Below are 19,313 nucleotides of genomic sequence, written 5' to 3'. Positions count from 1 at the left end.
ATTTTTTGAATTATATTTAATTTAAACTAATAAAAAATAATTCAAAATTAAGAGTATTTTTCTGCTGCTATTTTATATCTAATTGTTCTGTTCCAAGGTATGTAGCCCTTTGAATGTTTATAGAATGATCTATTAAAGGGGAGTGGCAGCATGGACAGTATATTGTGTCTAAGGATGATATATGGTCATCGACTGGTATACAGTTGTTAGGTTATGTGTGATGGGATTTTGTTTATAATGCTTTTAATGCCATTGCAAAATGAATATGAAATAAACAGAATCCTTGTGAAATGAGAAAGTCGAACTTTTTTATAAACAGGATTCTTGAAAACGAGCCGTGTGTTCATCTAAACATCGATTTATTTTGTATTGTCGAAATCAGATATTTTTTAAAATCTGCAGCTTCTTTACCTATCTTCCCGAAACTCTGATTCAATGCGATCAGTTTTAGTGATGAAGGACAAACAGTAAAACTGTTGAAGTGCACAGTATAGCAGCCCTATACATTTGCAATAAAGGGATCATGTGGACTTCGCTCAAATTAAGAGTAGGGGGTTACTATTTCAGGAGGCTAACAAGTTATTTGTTTGTGATGCATTACGGTTCCAATGAAAGGTATGGGTTAGTTTCTCTCTGTTCATCCAGACCAAGGTTATGCACAGAGAATAAAATCAAGACTAAACTCATTTACTCCCAAAAGACACAAATATACAAAACATACAAATAAAACCCCATGGTAGATTTGTAATGGATCCAGTCTGGACACTTTATTGTAGTCAAATAAAGTCTGGAAACTGTTCTCCAGGCTACACAGAATAAGTAGCAAAAACAGACAAGAGACAAATTAAAAAATCTATATTTTTTTTTAAAAAAAGGAGAAAAAAAGGGTTTATGGGTAAATAACATTGCACAGCTACAAGTAACCACTTGATTGGTCCCATTTCTACTGGCTATGACACTCACCGACATGTACCCAGCCAATCACAAACACTGTTACTGAATCAGGGCCAGAAAAGCCCAATATCTAGTTGCCTTGACACCTAACTCTTTCAATAGCCATGACCCGTCTGGTATTTTACTGCTTGATTACACACTGGATAACCCTAAATTCAATTAACTTTTTAGCTGGAGGGTTAAGATTTTGTGACAAACAAAAACATGGAGAAATCCTTTAAATGAGCTGCAATTGCACAGCACATTTACTTTGTTTCTCGTTCTTAATGTTTCTCTCCTATCAAAACATTAAATCGAATTGGGCTCCAAAAGTTGCCATAGGCTACAAGAACATTTCCTTCCTTTTTTACGTTTTGCTGGCCCTGGTGATGGCACTGTAGTTTTTGTATTCTATTTCAAAGGCTGTAAGAGATCTACAGAAATTAATGACACTGCTATTAGGGAAAGGTGCAAGGAAGTTGTCCTAGATTTTCTGTATCAAATACTAATCCATAAGAGGCAAGTGTTGGTGTGTGTTTTATTAAACAATAGGTCTTAACTCATGTAAGGCATCTTTATGCCCCGCTATAGTATTCCGTTAGTCTGAACAGACACAGTAAGCCCCTTTGGTGAATGGGAACTAATCCAGTTCCCATTTCTGAAATCTGAAGGCATGGTTTTTCAAGGCGCAGAGGAGTTTGAAAATAAAAAGGGGATACTGCTTATTTGATGAGAAAAAAAAAAGACATATAAAATGAAGCAGGCACATTCATTTACACAAATGTTATGACATACTATATATTTTCTTCTGGTCCATTCAATACAACACTAGGTTTCAAAAGAGCATCTTCAAAAGGCCCTGCATGCAGTATTTATAACATCTTCCAAACTGAAGTTTTCAGTCCAAACACCCTACTTTGAATCCTTGCTTTTTTATTACAGATAACAGTGCAATGACTTGCATGTCTTAATTTCCCCCTTCTTAATAAGCTTCAGCTTCGAGATGTTATTCTGTATACAGTTCCTTTAAGAAAACACCCTCCCCCAAAAAAGACCATAGGCGTTTTACTCCAGCTCAGCAGCGTGACTTTAATCAACAGGTTAAATGCCGACTCAGGAATGTGGCATCCACCAGTAGTGATCTCCTCTTCCACCCTCTTTAATTAACATGTTAGCAGGTGTCAGCCCACATTAAGCAGCTAATAAAAGAATAAAATACATCCAGGTGACATGGTTGACTTTTGTAGAATTATCAGCTCTCAAAAGCAGGGAAGAAAGTCTCTCCCATTAATCTCTTTCTTATCACAATTATTATATAATCTTTAAACTGGTACAGGTTCCACAATACTGCATTAGTTACTTAATTTGGGCTGGCACTGTTCATTTGCAGTCAGATCAACAGGAAACTCAATATATGCAAGTAGTCTACATGATTATTATTATTTTTGCATTTGTTTTTCTTGTTTTTTTCACAACAGTAATCATCATTAACATTAAGGCAACATGGTTAAAAAATGTAATTGGTTTAATTGGATTATTTTAAGAAAACTGCCTCTAAATCTAACTGTACACACATATATATATATATATATATATATATATATATATATATATATATATATATATAATATACTTGTTGATATCAGACTGGGACAATATTTTAAAGAGACTGAAAAAAATCCTCCAGAACTGCAAGGCAAACTGCAAATAGAATACTGTATTTACAGCATCTTACCAGCTACAGAAAATATAGGACTGGGTCCCAATCTCACTGGAACAGCAGGTAAGGAAAAAAAAAACAGTATACACAAAAATGCAGTCTCAAATGCTCAATATACATGCATATGAAACTACTATGTCTTTCAATTTGATACAGTTTGCTTTGATAGAGTTTGCCTAGCAGTATGGAAAAGCCTTTTCCTTCTCTCTGCGGGGGAAAAAAAAATACATATCTAATACTCCTCTCATGGTTCTTTAACTGATAACTTCAGAAGGCAGCTCTCGGTAAAACAGAACCTAAACAAAACAAACAAACGGGGGTGGGGGGGGGTGGGGATGAAAACAATGAAGGGAGACGAACACAAATAGCCATGCCATCATTTTCTTTTTAAACAAACATTGGATTTTACAACTGTTTCTCTCGCCAGCCATGATGTTCTTACTCTGCAGTACAAATTCATTAATTTTGGATGGTGATGCTGTTCTTTCGTAAAAAAAGGAAAAGTTGTGGTATCACTTTGGTACAGTAGGGGGCGTAGTAGTCGTAGGTGGTGTACTGTATAGCTGCTGATTCGGCCTCTCCTAATGTGAGGGTGATGCTGCTGGCCGGATTAATCCTTCCACTCCTTCTTGATGTTGAGGTTCCACTCCCAGGACAGATGGTCGTGTTTGTCGTCGTCTGTGAATTTCGATTTGATGTTGTAGGTGCCCCTGGCCAGCATGCCCTTGGGCGCTTCCTCCAGCGGCGTCAGAAACTCGTACTCTTCGGGGCGCGGCCCGTAGCTGCCAACCATGTAGTCCGTCTTGTCAACTGCATCAAAGCGAAATACAAAAAATGTAGCAATACATTAGAGCTAGGACAGACAAATTGCACATATTATAATGTAGACACAGAACAGGGGTCCTCTCCTGCTTTTCAGTAACTTTGTGAGGAGTTTTATTGCGGAGACATTTCTCAGCTGGAATCGCGTGCTACATATTACACCAACTAATTAAAAAAAAACAACGTTCCATCTGAATTTCTAAAGCAACACAAACTTGCTTGGCCTCATGTAAAGTATTTGGAACTCAAAAAGGGAAAGAAAGGAGACGGACAGGAAACAGCAGCTGGTAGTTAACAGAGCGCTACGATTCCTTCAAATTACAATGTGGTACAAACTGATTTGCTTTCAGAAATGAGCTACTGTTGGAAAGTCTTGTTTGCTTACTTAAAACAAAACAAAAAACAACACAGAACTGGGACAGACTGCTGAGTGAGAATGGACTGAGACAGTATTTTTCTTTCTGTTGCCGAAACACACAAACGGATGAGAACGTTTTAAGTGCAGGGTAGATTCTGGTGAGCAAGAAGCCAAACTCTACTGGGTTGAGGCTGTGTACATATGGACGACAGGATCCTTTCAATGAAAATGTGCATGTTGGTAGTTTTAGGTTTTTAGCTGAATGTAAATGGTAAAATTGTAAGAAATTGTGTGCCTGCTATCCTCTCAATGGTTAGATCCTGGAGGACAAAGTTTAAAATTAAAAAATAAAAAAAACAAATTAATATAAAACATAACTGCACTTTTGATGGATTTAAGTTTTTGATTGCAGCTTTTCTAGATCGTTCAAAACCTACAACCTATTAATCAAATTCAAGTTTCTTATAAAATAAATTAAAAAAACACTTAAGTAACTCATTAGTCAAAGCTTTGTGGATAGGGCGTGACAGAGGCAATGTAACAAGGCACTCACTCTTAACTCCTTTCCTGTAGGTCTGTTGGACGTACTTCAAGCCTGAGACAATATCTCTGTTAACCTGTAAAGAAACATATATTGGGTCACAATACACAATCTTGAGAACTGCTTATGTTACTGTGATACTGTATTCTCTTTAGCTCAAGTTCACTGTACGATCTAGGGTTCTATGGATTTGCCTGTATGTATGCATGTCACACTTACATTTGTACATATATTTAATGAAACTTGAAAGTTACTATGTGGAACAGAATATAAAGATACAGGATATGTTTTTTACTTGCACATACTGTATAAAGTAGTCCAAATTTGGAATTTACAAATATGGCAGGGGACATCACTTCTAATTATCCCCAACCATTGAGCTTGTGAACTAGAAAGTAGAAATTAGTGACAGAGGACTGAATTGTGGATAATTAATGATTAATTAATGATGCGTTCCGAACTGTACTGGGTGCTAAGATTGCAATGGAAGGGCACTGTCCACTTCCTTACCTTAAAACTGATTTTAATCTTGTACTCCACGCCCTCCTTCAGGACAAATGACTGCTTCTTAAAGCCTTCCAGATCACCTGCAAACACAGACACCTTATTGAGAAGCTCCAAGAACTCAGCTATATCTTTTACCTCCCAGGAGTACAGCACTTGCGCTCCATTATGACCTACAAGGTGCCATATATTGAAGAGCAAAATCTAATTTGAGAAAAGGAGCAGTTCAATTATTGTAGCGCCTTGTTAGTTTAAACACTCCATTATTGCTTTTTGCGCTTGCTTTAAAACAAGGCTGCATGAAGTCGCTTTAGGGAAATCCATTTCTATAATGCTTTGCAGTTCTTCCAAAGAGTTCATTTTTTTAGGCGATAAATTGACATCCGAGCCAGCTTACTAGGCAGTTTTACTTTGGGCGAAGCTTGCATTAATAGCTTAAAACAACTAAATAAACTAACATAAGCTTAGTCTTAAATTGTCCCTGTTCCAAGTTAAAATCATTGTGCAGATTTTTGGATCTGGGGCAGTTTGACCAGCATTCTTTAACTGGGTGTTTATGTAATGAAGAGTTGGCCAGGATATTATAAAGTGAGGTAGAGAAAAAAATAATTAGCAGCTGCCTCCCACAATACATAAATCAGAGTGAGTACAATGAACAGGATCTAGGAGCAGCTTGTTTGTGCTGCACTGCATGTTGTTGAGAAATGAGACAAAATCCTCAACAAATCAATTACATAAAAATGCCCTTTGACTAGGAGTTTTAATAATCTAATTCCAATTCCCAAGTTTACACCTTGTTAACCAAACCTCAAAAGTGTTTATTATAATTACAATTTGTGTGTTATTTCCTTGATCCATCTTTTAGAACAATTAATATAAATACACAAATACAGCAATAATCAGGGCAGATGCTGCACTTTCTGAAAAGGTCTTCAGACTGTTGCGAAGCTAGAGCACACCTGGATGTCAGCATGTTGACTTTTCTAAGGCAGCACACTGACATGAATGTTCAGACATTTAAATGGTGTGCCAGGGCTCAATACAATGACATGCCAATCCACCATTTAGTCTACAGCTATCAAATGTCATGTTTGACATTGTGCAGGCATAACAAAGCTACAGCTTAAAAATCGGGGTAACGGATACCATTGTATTGCAGCTAATGTATGATCTAAACTAGTCACACCTGAGCTTATTTAGACTTATTCACAAGCCCACAGACCAATATATAATTCACACTTTAATGCACAATCATCACGTTTTGAAAACATAAGTGACACAAGTGAAATCACATGGTTTCAACATGTGTTGATCATGCACCATTTAGCAAGTGTGCCATATGGTGTTAATGAACAGTAAGGCTGGAAATGACGAACTACAGCTCAGGTTTGGCTAATGAAGATGATGCATGCAATGCACTGGTAGACTTATCCATTACGCCGATTAAGAAATCTGTCAGCCGACATCTGGTGGTTGTAGGATTAAACAGTGGACGGGCAGGTGCTAATGCAAGCCCTGTGTGCTCTGGGCAGATTCCCAGCAGGATGAAGAAATCCTCAGCAAATTAAGCATATGCTCTGGCAATTACACAATAGACAACACGTCTGCTGTTTCTTTAATCTATAGTATCTAGTGCAGATTTGTTTTATTGAAAGTTTTTTTTTTTTTAAAGAATCTAGATATAAAGAATTCTCTGAAAGAGGCAGTAGCAAACTTTGTATTGCAAAGCAATGACTGGCCTTTATTGTTTCCACACTGTTTCACTAGGCCATTACTTCATTCTGCCACAGGGGGGAGGTGCTGCGGTTCTTTGACTGGTTTAAATCACAATGTAGGCTACTAATGGGGGCTGAAGTTAAAAGGCTTGGTTCTTATTCTCTTAAATACAAGCAGAATCAAGCACACTCCACCCTTATTTAAAAAATAAATAAATAAAAATACTGCCAAAAAAGGTTAATTTCTGTCACATTTAACAGAATCATCAAGCACAGTTGTGTACAAAGCCTGTATCTCAAAGTGTTCGGTCTTTATCATACAAAACATCAAATAGTCTATGATCAGTGTCTGTCATAGAAATAAAAATTCACTTTATAACCAATACATGTGTGTCCGGTCATTGTAATCAAAGCAGCCTTTTTACGTTAAGTTACACTTATTTGTATTCAAGTGTCAGATCCAAGATATGTTCTTCGAACACATACCTGTTCAGATCTCAACTGTAAATGTGTATTTGCTCACCTGTCAGGTCCAGGGTGAGAGGCAGAGGAGCAGTTTCACACACCAACGTCAGCTTTGTCACCTGTACATTTGGGGCATTAGGGTCAGCTGGAAAAACAACAAGAACATGCAGAAACACACATTATAAAGAATTTCTAATACAAGTGGTTCTCTGGATACAAGAAAAGATGTACGTGTAATATACGTACATGTACGTAAAAAGACACCTCCTTATAGCCCCAGGGTTTGACATGCCCAATAACTTGTGCTTAAAAGAATGTTTCCGAGTGGCGTATCTGGTAAAGGGGCTCCGCAGGGAGAGCAGGATACGCCCTATAGCCTGGAGGTCTATTCCACTGCTGAACGTGGACGGGAGTTCCCAGGGGACGGCGCACGACGGCCCACCATGCACCAGCGACCCCTGGCCCACCAGTGACTGGCCAGGCGGCTGCATGGTCCTCCAACGCTGTAGCTCTGAGGTGGCTGGCCTGCAGAGCGAAAAGAAGCGGACGGCTGGCGGCACACGTTTCGGAGAACGCGTGTGTCCGTCTTCGTCTCTCCCGAGTCAGCGCGGGGGTGGCAGCGGTGAGCCAGGTTAACATAAAAGAATTGGGCTTTCCAAATTGGGGAGAAAAAAATAATAATTGGCGATTCCAAATTAAGAAAAAATAATAAAAAAAAAGAATGTTTCATATCACTTGGATAAGCGGCTCCTCAACTACTGGGTGCTAAAGTGAAACAAAAGATAGCACAAACGTTGCTAAACCTTTCAAGTCAGGCATCCATTATCTGCTGTGAGTAACAGACGACAGAGAACCATGCCACTGTGCATGATGGATTGCAAACATCAGCTGCACTCACTCACACCCCTATTGTGATTTCTCTGCATTGCCAACAGAGCTACCCTCCTGACCTCAGCTCGCACTGGCTAGATGCTGTTCTCGCAACAAGACAATTTTGCACACTTAATTTGAGCTTCAAATAGGAATGTACTGTCATCGCCCAAGTTGACGGCAGCTTGCAAAACCCAAACTACTTCTAATAACTGGAGCGCCATATAAGAAATCACCAGTTTTCCTGTGTGTGTGTGTGTGTGTGTGTGTGTGTGTGTGTGTGTGCAGGGTCCTGTTGAGGCTGGGGTTGTTACAGAATGACAAGGCCATTGAATTACAAGAGTTGTATAGCAGTCCAAATGTTACCAATCACTGCCTCAGATCAGCTTGAAGAGTTTCCAATTGATGTTCGCCTGACATTGACTACAGAATTGAAGCTTTGCAAAGTAAACTACAGTAAGACAAGGATGTAACGGTATGGAGTACAGTGCGTTCCTGGTTCTCATCAGTATCTCAGCTTGTGCAAATCACATTAACTGTGCTCAGATGAAGGCTTGCTGGCACACATGGGCACATGCTATTTCAATGCAGTCGCTTTTGATCTGATTTTGTTATCAAAAACAAGATTGTTTAGATAGTGCCAACTGCTGCCTTTTAAGGCCTATTTCACGAGAGCATTTGTGTAATCCGATCTTATCAAAACCTACTGTACACATGCGGCGCCTAATGAGTCCAACTCCCTCTCTTCCCCACTCCACACACACTTTATAGCTTTGAAATCAAAGCAGTGTACCATAGTTACAGTACACAAACAAGTAGAATGGTTTCTTTCAAATTGACAGCAAGACTAAACCATTAGTACTGTACTTCTTATGAATTGTTAGTTTCTTCAGCTAATTACTGCTGCGTTAGACCAGACGTTCTCAATCTGTAGTTCAGAATACCCACAAAACAGAACAAATATTTAGCTTTAGATCATGATTACATTTAAATGTTTTTTTAATGCATCCTGAACACGAGTGTCAGCTTTGTTTTTACTATTACTATTCAATTCAAAAGCAGATGAGTATAAAAAGTACAGTAAACTAAAGCGAGTCTTGCAATGCAACACCAGGTAGGTTGTTGACAAGCCCTTTGTTATTCTTCAAAGTAGTTCAGCCTGCTCATGCAAAGTGCAGGTTTCCGCCAGCAATGACCATCAAATTCTTTGGTTGCATTTTTCTTTTTTTAACTGGTACACAGGCTACATTTGTTTAAATGGCATTTTTAAATGTATTTTCCTATCGCATTAGTTGATTGCTGACAACTCTTGACATCAAAGGCTGAGCTAAGGCAGGAGTGGAATTAACCTCACAATTAAAGTACGTATGACAAGCACTAAACATGTGACCCAGTGTGAACAAACCTGCCATCTCTAGTCTCAGATATTATTGGGGGGGGGTTATGGGCAAAAGATTCAATGAGATAAAATACAAGCAAACATAATTTGCAGGACAATTTCATTTGCTGTTTACACAAGTAAGCCTGTCCGCACAGTCAGTGACTTAAAAAGCACTATTAAAAACCACGCCTTCTACAAAAATGCAAGCGCTCCTGTGACGCTTTGTCACCCAGTGACCTCATGGTCTATGAATTTGATTTGGATGCCTCAATGTTAAAGAGTGCGTTTGAACTGTGCTCATCCCATCCGAGACGATGCACAGTTCCCAGAGAGCACTGGTAAGGCAGATTCCTACAGAGTAACATGAGAGCTGGCTTGAAAACCAGGCCAAGGGGTTTGGCTGCAAGCCCACTGATGATCAGGCTCACAGAAATATTCTGATTCCAGCAAGAGGAAGCTGCCTTCAAGGCAGAGAAGGGAAAATGAAAGGATCATATTTCTCCTGTATCTAAATAAAAACAGGATTCTGATGGATCCCAAGCCTTTTTTTAATGCATTTATTGTGCTGGGTGACCAGGAGGATTTTACTATGAAATTTACAAAAGAACATATTTAATATAATATCTACAAATTACATACTACGAGTCATTTTTGCCCAATCACTACTTTTATATATAATAAAAAAATAAAATTAAAAAAAACCCAACAACAACACAAACACAACACTTTAGTCCTGCTATCCTGTACAAATTAGCCTGCAGACTATAACAGCATGACAAAAAGTAATAAAGAAAAAACCCTGCGGAGGCCACTCTTCTAAGTAAAGGCCCTGCAGCTGTTAATGAAGGTTTGACTTTGCAGCTTGCAGCACAATGTTGCTCCTCAGTCCCACCCCGCAAAGGGTTCCAGGAAACGCAACAGCAGAGCTGCAGTGAACCACACAGCTGCAGCATGGCCGGCTTCTGAGCACAGGTGCAGAGAAGGCTCAATATTCACTCTCTTCTGAGAGGAGCACACAATCTCTCGGTTGGATTTTTAAAGGACTATTTGCTATCCCAGTCAGGTATTTAGGATTAGTCACCCGCACTCGTTTTATTTTTGTGATCTTTAGCTGTGCCTCACACTGGGTTTGCTCTCTCTCAAGGTTTCAATGCAGAGACTGATACATTATCAAAAGCATAGTGAATTCAATTAAAAGAGATGGTGGCAAAATCTAGGATTCAGGTTCCTGTTCCCGTTACAGTAACAATTTAGTAGATGCACTTGAACTGAATTAAGCTAATTGTAAGATTTTTAACCAATATATGTGTGTTTTAACATCAGTTTATTTAGTATCCAAGGTAGAGAACCACAGAGAAATGGTTATTGGCAATACATTCTTGAATACTGAAAATACATAAATCTAAAAATACATATTTCCACTCTGCACCTGCCTCCTATTTCTTTAAAGAAGCATGTTCTAGCACACATGTATTTGAATTTGAAATCATGATATCTGGTAGCACTTCAGAAACTCTCTTTCTATGGCTTATTCTCGGGTTATCCGTTTCCACTTGTACTCCCCGGGTCATTTCACCTCAGTAGCGTCTTCTGGGTCAAAGCATGTTACTGGCTAAAAGCATGTCGGTCAACTGGGAAGCAGCTGATTGGTTATTGACTTAAAAGAAGCCAGTGAAAACGGTGGGGGACAATTTCACTCTCCAGGTGAAATGCCCTTTCTGCCCATTAATGTGAGTGATAGTGATAAATACTGTACTTGTGAATTCTACAAGCCAATCTAAATCTCTGATTAGGTGAGATTCTGCTGTCGATTTACTCAAATTTCAGGAAAATGGTATTGAAGGAGTTAGGAAAGAGCCAGCTGTGGATATTGATACCAGCTGAAAATAATGAATATCCACTGCCTCCAAGTGAAGGTAACGCAAGGTAAATAAATATACTACAGGTAGCATTTGCAGCAACAGTATACATTTGCGTTCTTTTGGCAATACTGTATATTTATGGTAAAACTTAAGACAAAACGTTGAAAAACACAAGACCAGTTTGTTCAGTTGTCTCAAATCCAACACATTTTTTGGTTTAGCACAGTTTATTATTTTTACTTTCCTTGTAACACCATGCAGAATTTTTTTTTCTTTCCATTTTCTTTTGTTTTCCCAAAAATGCATTTTTCTATTGAAAAATATGACGTTGGAAAAATACTCATGGACGGACAGCTATTTGTGCACTGTGAACATAGATGATCACACGCAGAATGCAATCAACTTCAATAGATCAACATTTTAATAATGTACCATCATTATTACCTTGGTCAACTCATACTATATGCTAAAACCCACAATATATTTTAGATGTTACTTTTTTCTGTTTATTTTGGTTAAGCGTCTCAATTCCTAGCAAAATATTTAAATAGTCTTTAATTATAAGCAAATTATCATTTCAGTACCCAAAATGTTTCCAGGAGAGAAGAATCTGTGATGCTGTTGAAGGAAATGTCACATATAAACCCATTACTTATCCCTCAAGCAATTCTTATTCAGATTCACGTTAATTATATTTCACATCTGGATATAGTGCCCTTAAGGAAACTTGTTCACAAGTTGTCTCCCTAAGAACAGCCATCACTGTTATTCCATTCGAGTCAAATGATATTAGAATGCCGTATCCAGGGTTTCACAACCTGCCTGGTGCACTCTGATGTCTCTAGTGCTGCAAGAGACAAAAGCTTGTCGAGCTGAGTTGTGCTTTTTCAAAAATCGTCCACAGAGCAGCGAGCAAATGAAACAGCCAAAAAACAAAACATCCTGCTAGAAGAGAAACTGGCAGCACAAAAAGTAGTTTCCCACCTGCTCAAACCCACAAGCAGATTGAGGAGGTGCTCAGGCCAGGCAATCTGTGACAGTATGATCCGATCATAACCTAATAAGGAAAACACATACAGCCACTCACACGCATCACCTCCTGTCTGCTGCGAAGTTAGAAACTGACAGGGATGTCTGACATCAAGTTTCAGAGAACTCTCCATTCTAGAGCAGCTTACCATTAAATAACCTGGTGTCAGTGTGTTCATTACACACATAGGCACCACAACTTAATTTAGGGTCAGTATGCGTAGTGGATAGTGAATCTTGAAACAATTACTAATCTTGTTGATTAATCTACCTATTTATTCTTTTTTTTTTTGTAAAATTAACTAAATAAAACTCAATGGCAAGTTTGCATATTTTATTTTAACCAATACATAATCTGGTTGTGTGAACCCGATACGATTTCAGCACAACGAAAAAAGAATACAAGGATATAATGGCCTATTGTATCCCCTTTGGGCAAACCACAGGCAATTTTCCCAGAGTGGAAAATCAGGCTCATTAAGTACTAAAAATCCTTAGAATCCTTGCCAAGCCAAAAATAATAATTCTAATTAGGGGGTGGGGGTGGGGAAGCAGTACAAAATGTATTTTACAAACTTCACTCCCAGTGAAATGACAAGACTACTGGTGATTTTTATTTTTTGTAAAGAGGGAGATCAATTGAATGCATGATAAAAATATGACTTGATGACTGCAATGTATGATGAAGATTATTTCAGATAATTGCTATAATGCTATTGTTAACCATAAAGGTTACTTGGCTCCTGTATTAAATCTGCAGCAACTATGACACACTTGTGAAAGCTGTTCAACAGTTACATCTCTGGGACCACGGATGAAGTACCAATAAATAAAAACAGGTCTATTGCTCCAGAAAAAAAAAAAGCTTTTAATGCCTTCACAAGAAAAAATCAATTGGAAGTGAAAATGTCTTCTTATGGCTATCGATTTCCAACTGCTGACCTTTGTGATCTATTGGTTGACTGTCCACGTCACTTTGGGAGGCAGCAGTAAATGCACATTCTGGTTTGTGTGTCTCAGTTAAGCTGGTTCTTATCTGAATTCTTAATTTGGTGCTTGTATTTGTGTAATTCGTAATTAATTGCAATTACAGTTAAGCAGGTGTACCTTGGTCCATCTGCTTAACTAATTATACCATATAACATTTAAAAATGTATAAACTCTAAAGAAGTGGTTAGACATTGAATAATATGCTCGATGTATAACTGGTCATGTGACAAATTTCACCTTTTTCTTAATGTATTAAAGTAATTTATCATCATATACAGCAGTCCGTCACTTATCTGACAGCTGTGGTGCCACAGCAAGGGAGGATATTATAAAAAGGAAAGGGTTTGGCAATTGCCTAATTGGTGCAACAAAAAAGATCGACACTGGGTAAATTTCAGTTGATCTGGCGTTTCACTGGTGCACTCTGTGTTCAAGCTGTAGTGGGCGTGGTATGGTTCAGTCCACACGGGATAAGAAAAGCGTTTGACGTTTGTTATATATTTTAATAAAATCGCATCTCTAAACAAAGGAATGAGGCAAAGCCACATTTGGAATTATTTTGAGGAACCGGACGAGAAAACCGTGGTATATAAATTATGCCAAACAAAAAATTGCTGTACAACAAAAACACAAGTTAAATGCTTCATCATTTGAAATGAAAACATTCAGAATTACTGAGGATGGAGTTACTGAATGCAGTAAAAAGCAAACATCTATAAAAAATAGAACGCTCTAGATGGCAACTGTGAATACATACAACACAATTTTAAAAGGAAGTTTTTTTTCAATATTAATTCACAGAATGCATAAGTGTAAATAAATTATGTATAGGCTTTAATTTACCAGTACACATTTAAGCAAATCATTTGTTTAAAAAAAAAAATTCCCGTTTGTGGCACCAATCCCTGAACAGTAGAGTTAATATAACAATGTACTGGAATATCTGCATTTGATAGACTCCGTAACACATGTAAGCTGTGTTTTGTTTTTAATTATTATTAGTTTTGTTTTGTTCTTTGAATATAATATAATAGTTTAAAAAAAAAAAAAAAAAGTTTAGTTTATTCAGTTTGTGCCCACAGGGCCAGAACAGCTACATCTCAATAACGCAGTACAAATACAAACGCTTTTAAAAAGACCAAATAACCATTGGGCTGCTTTTTTTTTTTTGTTTGTTTTGTTTTTGTTAGTATTACATGCAGAAGCGCTCTATAAGATCGTTACCTTTATAAAAAATGTGCACGGATGAATCTACCGGTTAAATCAACTAATGCCCATAAATTAACTGACCAAAAAATTGAATTGATTCAATTTCAATTTCAATGTAAACTTGGGTGTGTTTGTGGGTTGTTTTTTTTTTTGTTAAACTTTGCAGTTAAGTCTTTGTGATGTTAAAACGTTACTTGCTTGTTTAGGGGTTCTTTGCTTGGGAAATACTAACCAGGGCTGTCACTATACATCAGAATGCAATATAAAGTGTGTGTGTGAAGAAATGGTTTAAACACCAACACCTGCATAGCATTTAAAATGTTCATAAAAATGATTCTTGTATTCAACCAATAATTCTAACTAATAGTAATTGAACAAAATAGCATAGTAATGTCAGCAAACAATGCTGCTGTGATTGCAATTGTAATTATACATTATAACAGACCACAGGCTGGACAACAGCACATTACCTCTTCCTTGTAAAGCAAAACAGATGCAGAAAAAACCAACACATCTAGGAGAGTGAAAACCTTAATGAACAGCCCATTATCTACTGTATCCTGTTTCCCAGGCTTATTTATAGCTTCCCTGTAATATTTCCAGCCTGTTCTCCAGGTACGTCAATAATCCTGGCATAAAGAAGGTATTCTGTGGACACGCAGGATAGAAGCGCCTTGCATTATATCGATTATCATATGAATACCTCAGATGCAATGAAGGTAGATATGTTCCTGTGGCTGAGGGAATGCAGGAGTGTGGAGACTAATCAGCTTGTCTGGTCTCTTTAATTGCACACTGTTGGAGGTGGCAAATTGATTTTTATTTCCTTGCACCCATGTGTAGAATCTGTCAGCAGCAGTGGGATGCTCAGTAATTGATATTAAAACTGCAGCTAATGTGTGAAATACAGCCAACAGGGTCAGGTTAAAACAGGAATGCTGTAAAAAATACATTATAATTTTTTTTTTTTTAATGGTTACAAATATGTTGTTAATAATTCAACCATGCATAATTTCATTACATGTTTCAGCAGTAAGATTAAAATGGGATCCCACACCCCTGATCCTTTTGCAATAGAACGCAGATCACTGGGACTGGACAGAATTGATCGAGCATGGTTTCCAAAACAGGCTGTGTGTAGTGCAGACTCCATGCCACTGTAGATACGGGACTCACTCACCCACTGTGGTGCTGACGTTTCCCAGCAGTGCCTCCTTGTACTTGCGCAGGCTCTCATCATCCTGGTCCAGCTGCTGGATCTCCTGCAGGGTTTTCTGCGCTGGCGGCTTGTAGTTCACTGAGGTCACTCCTTCCTGGTTCTCTGCCGCGATCGCTGCCAGCTGCTCAGGGGTGGGATCCTGCTCTGCCATCGTCCGCTAAAAACCTGGAAAAAGAAAAACAGACCCGTCAAGCCCGACTGTGTGATTTAAAAAACAGTTCTAGAAGTACCTTATTTTCAAATTCATGGGAAAACGCTTTGTCAATGCTATAAAGTTCTAAATCTGGCAGTCAGTTTTAAATCATGTTTTCAAATGGTGCAGAACAGCCGTTACCAAATGCATATAGAAGAGGAAGGGTACATAAATACAAACAGTACAACCAGATTATTTTAGTTCTGCACTGTGTAGTATTCATCACATTTTTGGTGCAATATATGCAGTTTTATCCTGGAGATGAAGGGTAGACTAGCATCAAATAATTCTTTAAAAGAAGCAGCTACTGTAGTCATTGTGCACTGTAACTCCTTTGACAAAAATAGATCTAATTCCGCACTGTTCTACATGCAATGAAAGTCTAACTAATAGTCTGCTTATTCTATTTAACAATCCAGTGTTCATGTAACATGCAAAACATGTACAATACATTTAATCTCACAGGCTGTATCCTAAAACGGAAATTCTCTAAAACAGTGCCCTTTTGCTATCTCCAAAACCACTGGGCGACAACTTGTAAGAAATGCAATATATTCACAACTTTTACAATGCTTTCACGTGAAAAAACAGGAACCCAGATGAATCACTCGCAGACAGAGAAGAAAGCCACAGCTATGAGCCATCCTCCTACATGTTCACTGCAGGATCCAGAATTGAATTGAAGGCTGGGAGCACTGCTGCCACACAAACATGAAGCATCCTGCCATCCCGACAATAAGGGATTCAGCCACAGCTGCATGGTTTAAATACAGGGAATGACTTCTATTCCTATAATGCAAGATGAGAAAGAAAGCTTATCTCTGACAAGCTTTAGGGGGGGTGGGTCTATATCCAAGTTGAAATAGGTTTTAGTACAGGAGATGGTTTGACTATCTCTACGGTGAATTACGTGTAAGCATTTCAAAAATCAACGAAATCTAAAGTAATACAGCATCTGCGTTTTAAGATAAAGTAGAGCAACACAGGGATCAGGTACAACAGGATTGGTTAGCCTTTCTAAAATAATGGATCATCAAGTAACCCAGGCAATCAAATTTAGGAACTAATGACTACATCCATATATACCACACACCAAGTACAACGCTAATAGGAATGTGTAAACGTTGTATGAAGATGAACTGCAGAAAGCCCCAGTGTGATGTTCCAACTCCGCCTCTGCCCTGCCGAACAATTATCCTGAGGAAATGAACCAATTAGCTCTAGCTAATCGGCTGCCAAAAGAACCCATACGGTCCATCGATTCTGGCAGCTTGGTCATTTAGCTGCACTGACTGCATGCATTGTACACACCAGCTCAGATCACTAGAACCTGCTATGCAGTTCATTAAAACAAAGATCTACGGATTAAGCAGGAATACTTTTACAATATATTTACTGTACCTGCTCACCAAGCTCCAATTCACAAGGTTGTCTTGATTTAAAAGATACAAATTAGTGTGACAGTTCTGTCATTTCGAACTGCAGAACGTGTTATCTGTTCATTTATAAGCAGCCCAAGAAAATGCTTCCCCTGAACACTGCAAGGCAGCTACCTTTAATGTCAACTTTCAGAATGAATCCTATAAATACAAAACTGACAGCTATAATCTTCCACGCTCTTATTGAATCCAACTCCAACAGCTGCGACTTCAAAAGGTGAAACCTGTCTTTGATGCAGAAACAAAGAAGTGAGCTGTCTGTGCCATGAACCAAATTGCTTTCAGAAAATGACTTGCAGGCTTTGCAGCAATATATTTTGTATGACAGAGAGCGAGAGAGCGAGAGAGAGAGAGAGCGAGAGAGAGAGATTGTTAAATGGTGTAGAAAGATGCATAGTTGGTAGCTACAGCAACAGACAAGATATTGCAAGCAATAAACCAAAGAGCCTTCCCAAATTGATAAACTACCAGTGAACACCAGGTAATTAACTTGTAAACTCCTACAGGTACTGCAATCTGCAGCATGGCTCTCCAAACATTCCATTGTCCCTCAGCCTCAAGGGCGTGTAAGTTATTGCTAGTTACAGTATAACTGGCCTGGGAAGCATGTATAAAGGCAGTAGATAAAAATGTCACACTGCAAAAAAAAAAAAAAACGCTGCTTCGACTGTACTACTAAATAAAACCAGAAATTTAAAAAAGTGCAAGCATACATAAAATTGCCAACAGATAAGAAATTATAAAAATATACATCAATATTGTTTTCAGTAACCTAACAGAATTGTCATTATACAATATGAAAAGGCATTTAACATACAATTTACATATAACATGTACCTTGACCTGCATTCAGAGCATGAAAAACAGGGTCCTAACATATAACCTTCATCGGCCCAACCAAAGCATACATGTAATAATAAGTACAGTTTCATCATGTAGTAATAATAGTTTTTGTATAAAAATACCTACACGTATACATTTGAACAGATACCTCTCCCAGCAGAAAATATATAAATAAACAAGTATGACAGTTAGAATGAATCTAAGAAGTTTTTTAATGCCAGTTAGGGTGACGAAATGCCACAAATTTGCTTACCGTTTATGCAAATACAGATGGCAAAACAGCTACAGTTTCAACAGCAGCAGGCCTTGGTGAAGCAAGAATTTGTACCAACTGCTTGTTTTAATTGGCAGGCAGAGAATGGTGTTCAGTAACTGCAATTTCCCTCTGCACCAGAATATATCTATGAAGCGAGTCTGAGTCACCGGTTACAAAACAGTGGTTTGAACAGGAACTGAGATGCTGGTCTTTAGCATCCCGCTTAAGAGAAACAAACAAAAAAAAAAAAAAAAAAAAAGCTTAACGTTGCTTAAAAAGAATACAAAAAAAATTTATAAAGAATATAATGCATCTGTCTAAATAAAATGATGATATCATAATTTTGTATTGGGTACATTGTGACAAGTACCTAGAAACACTAAACTGCACAAAATCATACCAAACTGATCATGTGTTGAATGGACAACCAAATGTTTTCAAGACGTCACTTACTGTTTCAGTCACACAGTCCCTTTTTCTTGATTGCATCAGTGTTTAATAATGGAGTTCACTTGAGCTGAAATCGTCTTTACGTTTAGTTTTTGATGCCATACCCAGATTACAATCGCCTGGGGATTTAAATGACTGTTGCTCACCTGATGGCGCCTATGTCTACTGCGTTTGATCTGCAGTTATTTTTCCCACACCTGCAGTGTGTTGAAGTTGAAAAACATTTTTTGGAGGAGGAAATCGGCTAGAATTAAAACTGCGAAATTCATATCAAGTGAATAACACATTCCTGCAGTTACAAGTGTGGCTAGCTTTGACAAGGCACAGAGAAGACTTCTACTACATAGTTTAAAACTACAGTTTGGCTACTACACCCTCAAAAAGAAGTAAACGAAAAAATAAGCCACCAGCCCCAATAAAACCAGGCTGCATCTGTGAATATTAAAACAGAGATCACTTCCTGCAATGTCAGGAGGATTCCGTTTTCTAGTGGTCCACATACAGCCTGGGCATT

At 38.1% G+C, this 19,313-nt stretch overlaps 1 protein-coding gene across 3 annotated transcripts in view; it reads right to left on the bottom strand.

Annotated features, from left to right (window-relative positions):
* Positions 1–737: 737 nt before the first annotated feature.
* LOC117423583 (rho GDP-dissociation inhibitor 1-like) overlaps positions 738–19,313 on the bottom strand; it is a 31,887-nt gene continuing 13,311 nt past the window's right edge. For 2 of the 3 annotated variants that reach the window (XM_034039625.3, XM_034039627.3), the window contains exons 2-6: positions 15,580–15,783; positions 7,117–7,203; positions 4,885–4,961; positions 4,387–4,450; positions 738–3,463 (exon numbers count right to left, since the gene is read on the bottom strand). In XM_034039625.3, the coding sequence (XP_033895516.2) occupies positions 3,264–3,463; positions 4,387–4,450; positions 4,885–4,961; positions 7,117–7,203; positions 15,580–15,769 (618 nt within the window). In that variant the 5' untranslated portion in view covers positions 15,770–15,783 and the 3' untranslated portion in view covers positions 738–3,263. Of the gene's footprint in view, positions 3,464–4,386; positions 4,451–4,884; positions 4,962–7,116; positions 7,204–15,579; positions 15,784–18,346; positions 18,488–19,313 lie in introns of those variants that run through there. The other variant, XM_034039626.3, reaches the window with a different exon arrangement.

Source organism: Acipenser ruthenus, chromosome 17 (genome assembly GCF_902713425.1).
Source record: "Acipenser ruthenus chromosome 17, fAciRut3.2 maternal haplotype, whole genome shotgun sequence".
In the NCBI taxonomy this organism is placed as follows: Eukaryota; Metazoa; Chordata; class Actinopteri; order Acipenseriformes; family Acipenseridae; genus Acipenser; species Acipenser ruthenus.
The sequence above is the reverse complement of the archived record's forward strand: the minus strand, read 5'-3'. Positions and strand labels throughout refer to the sequence as shown.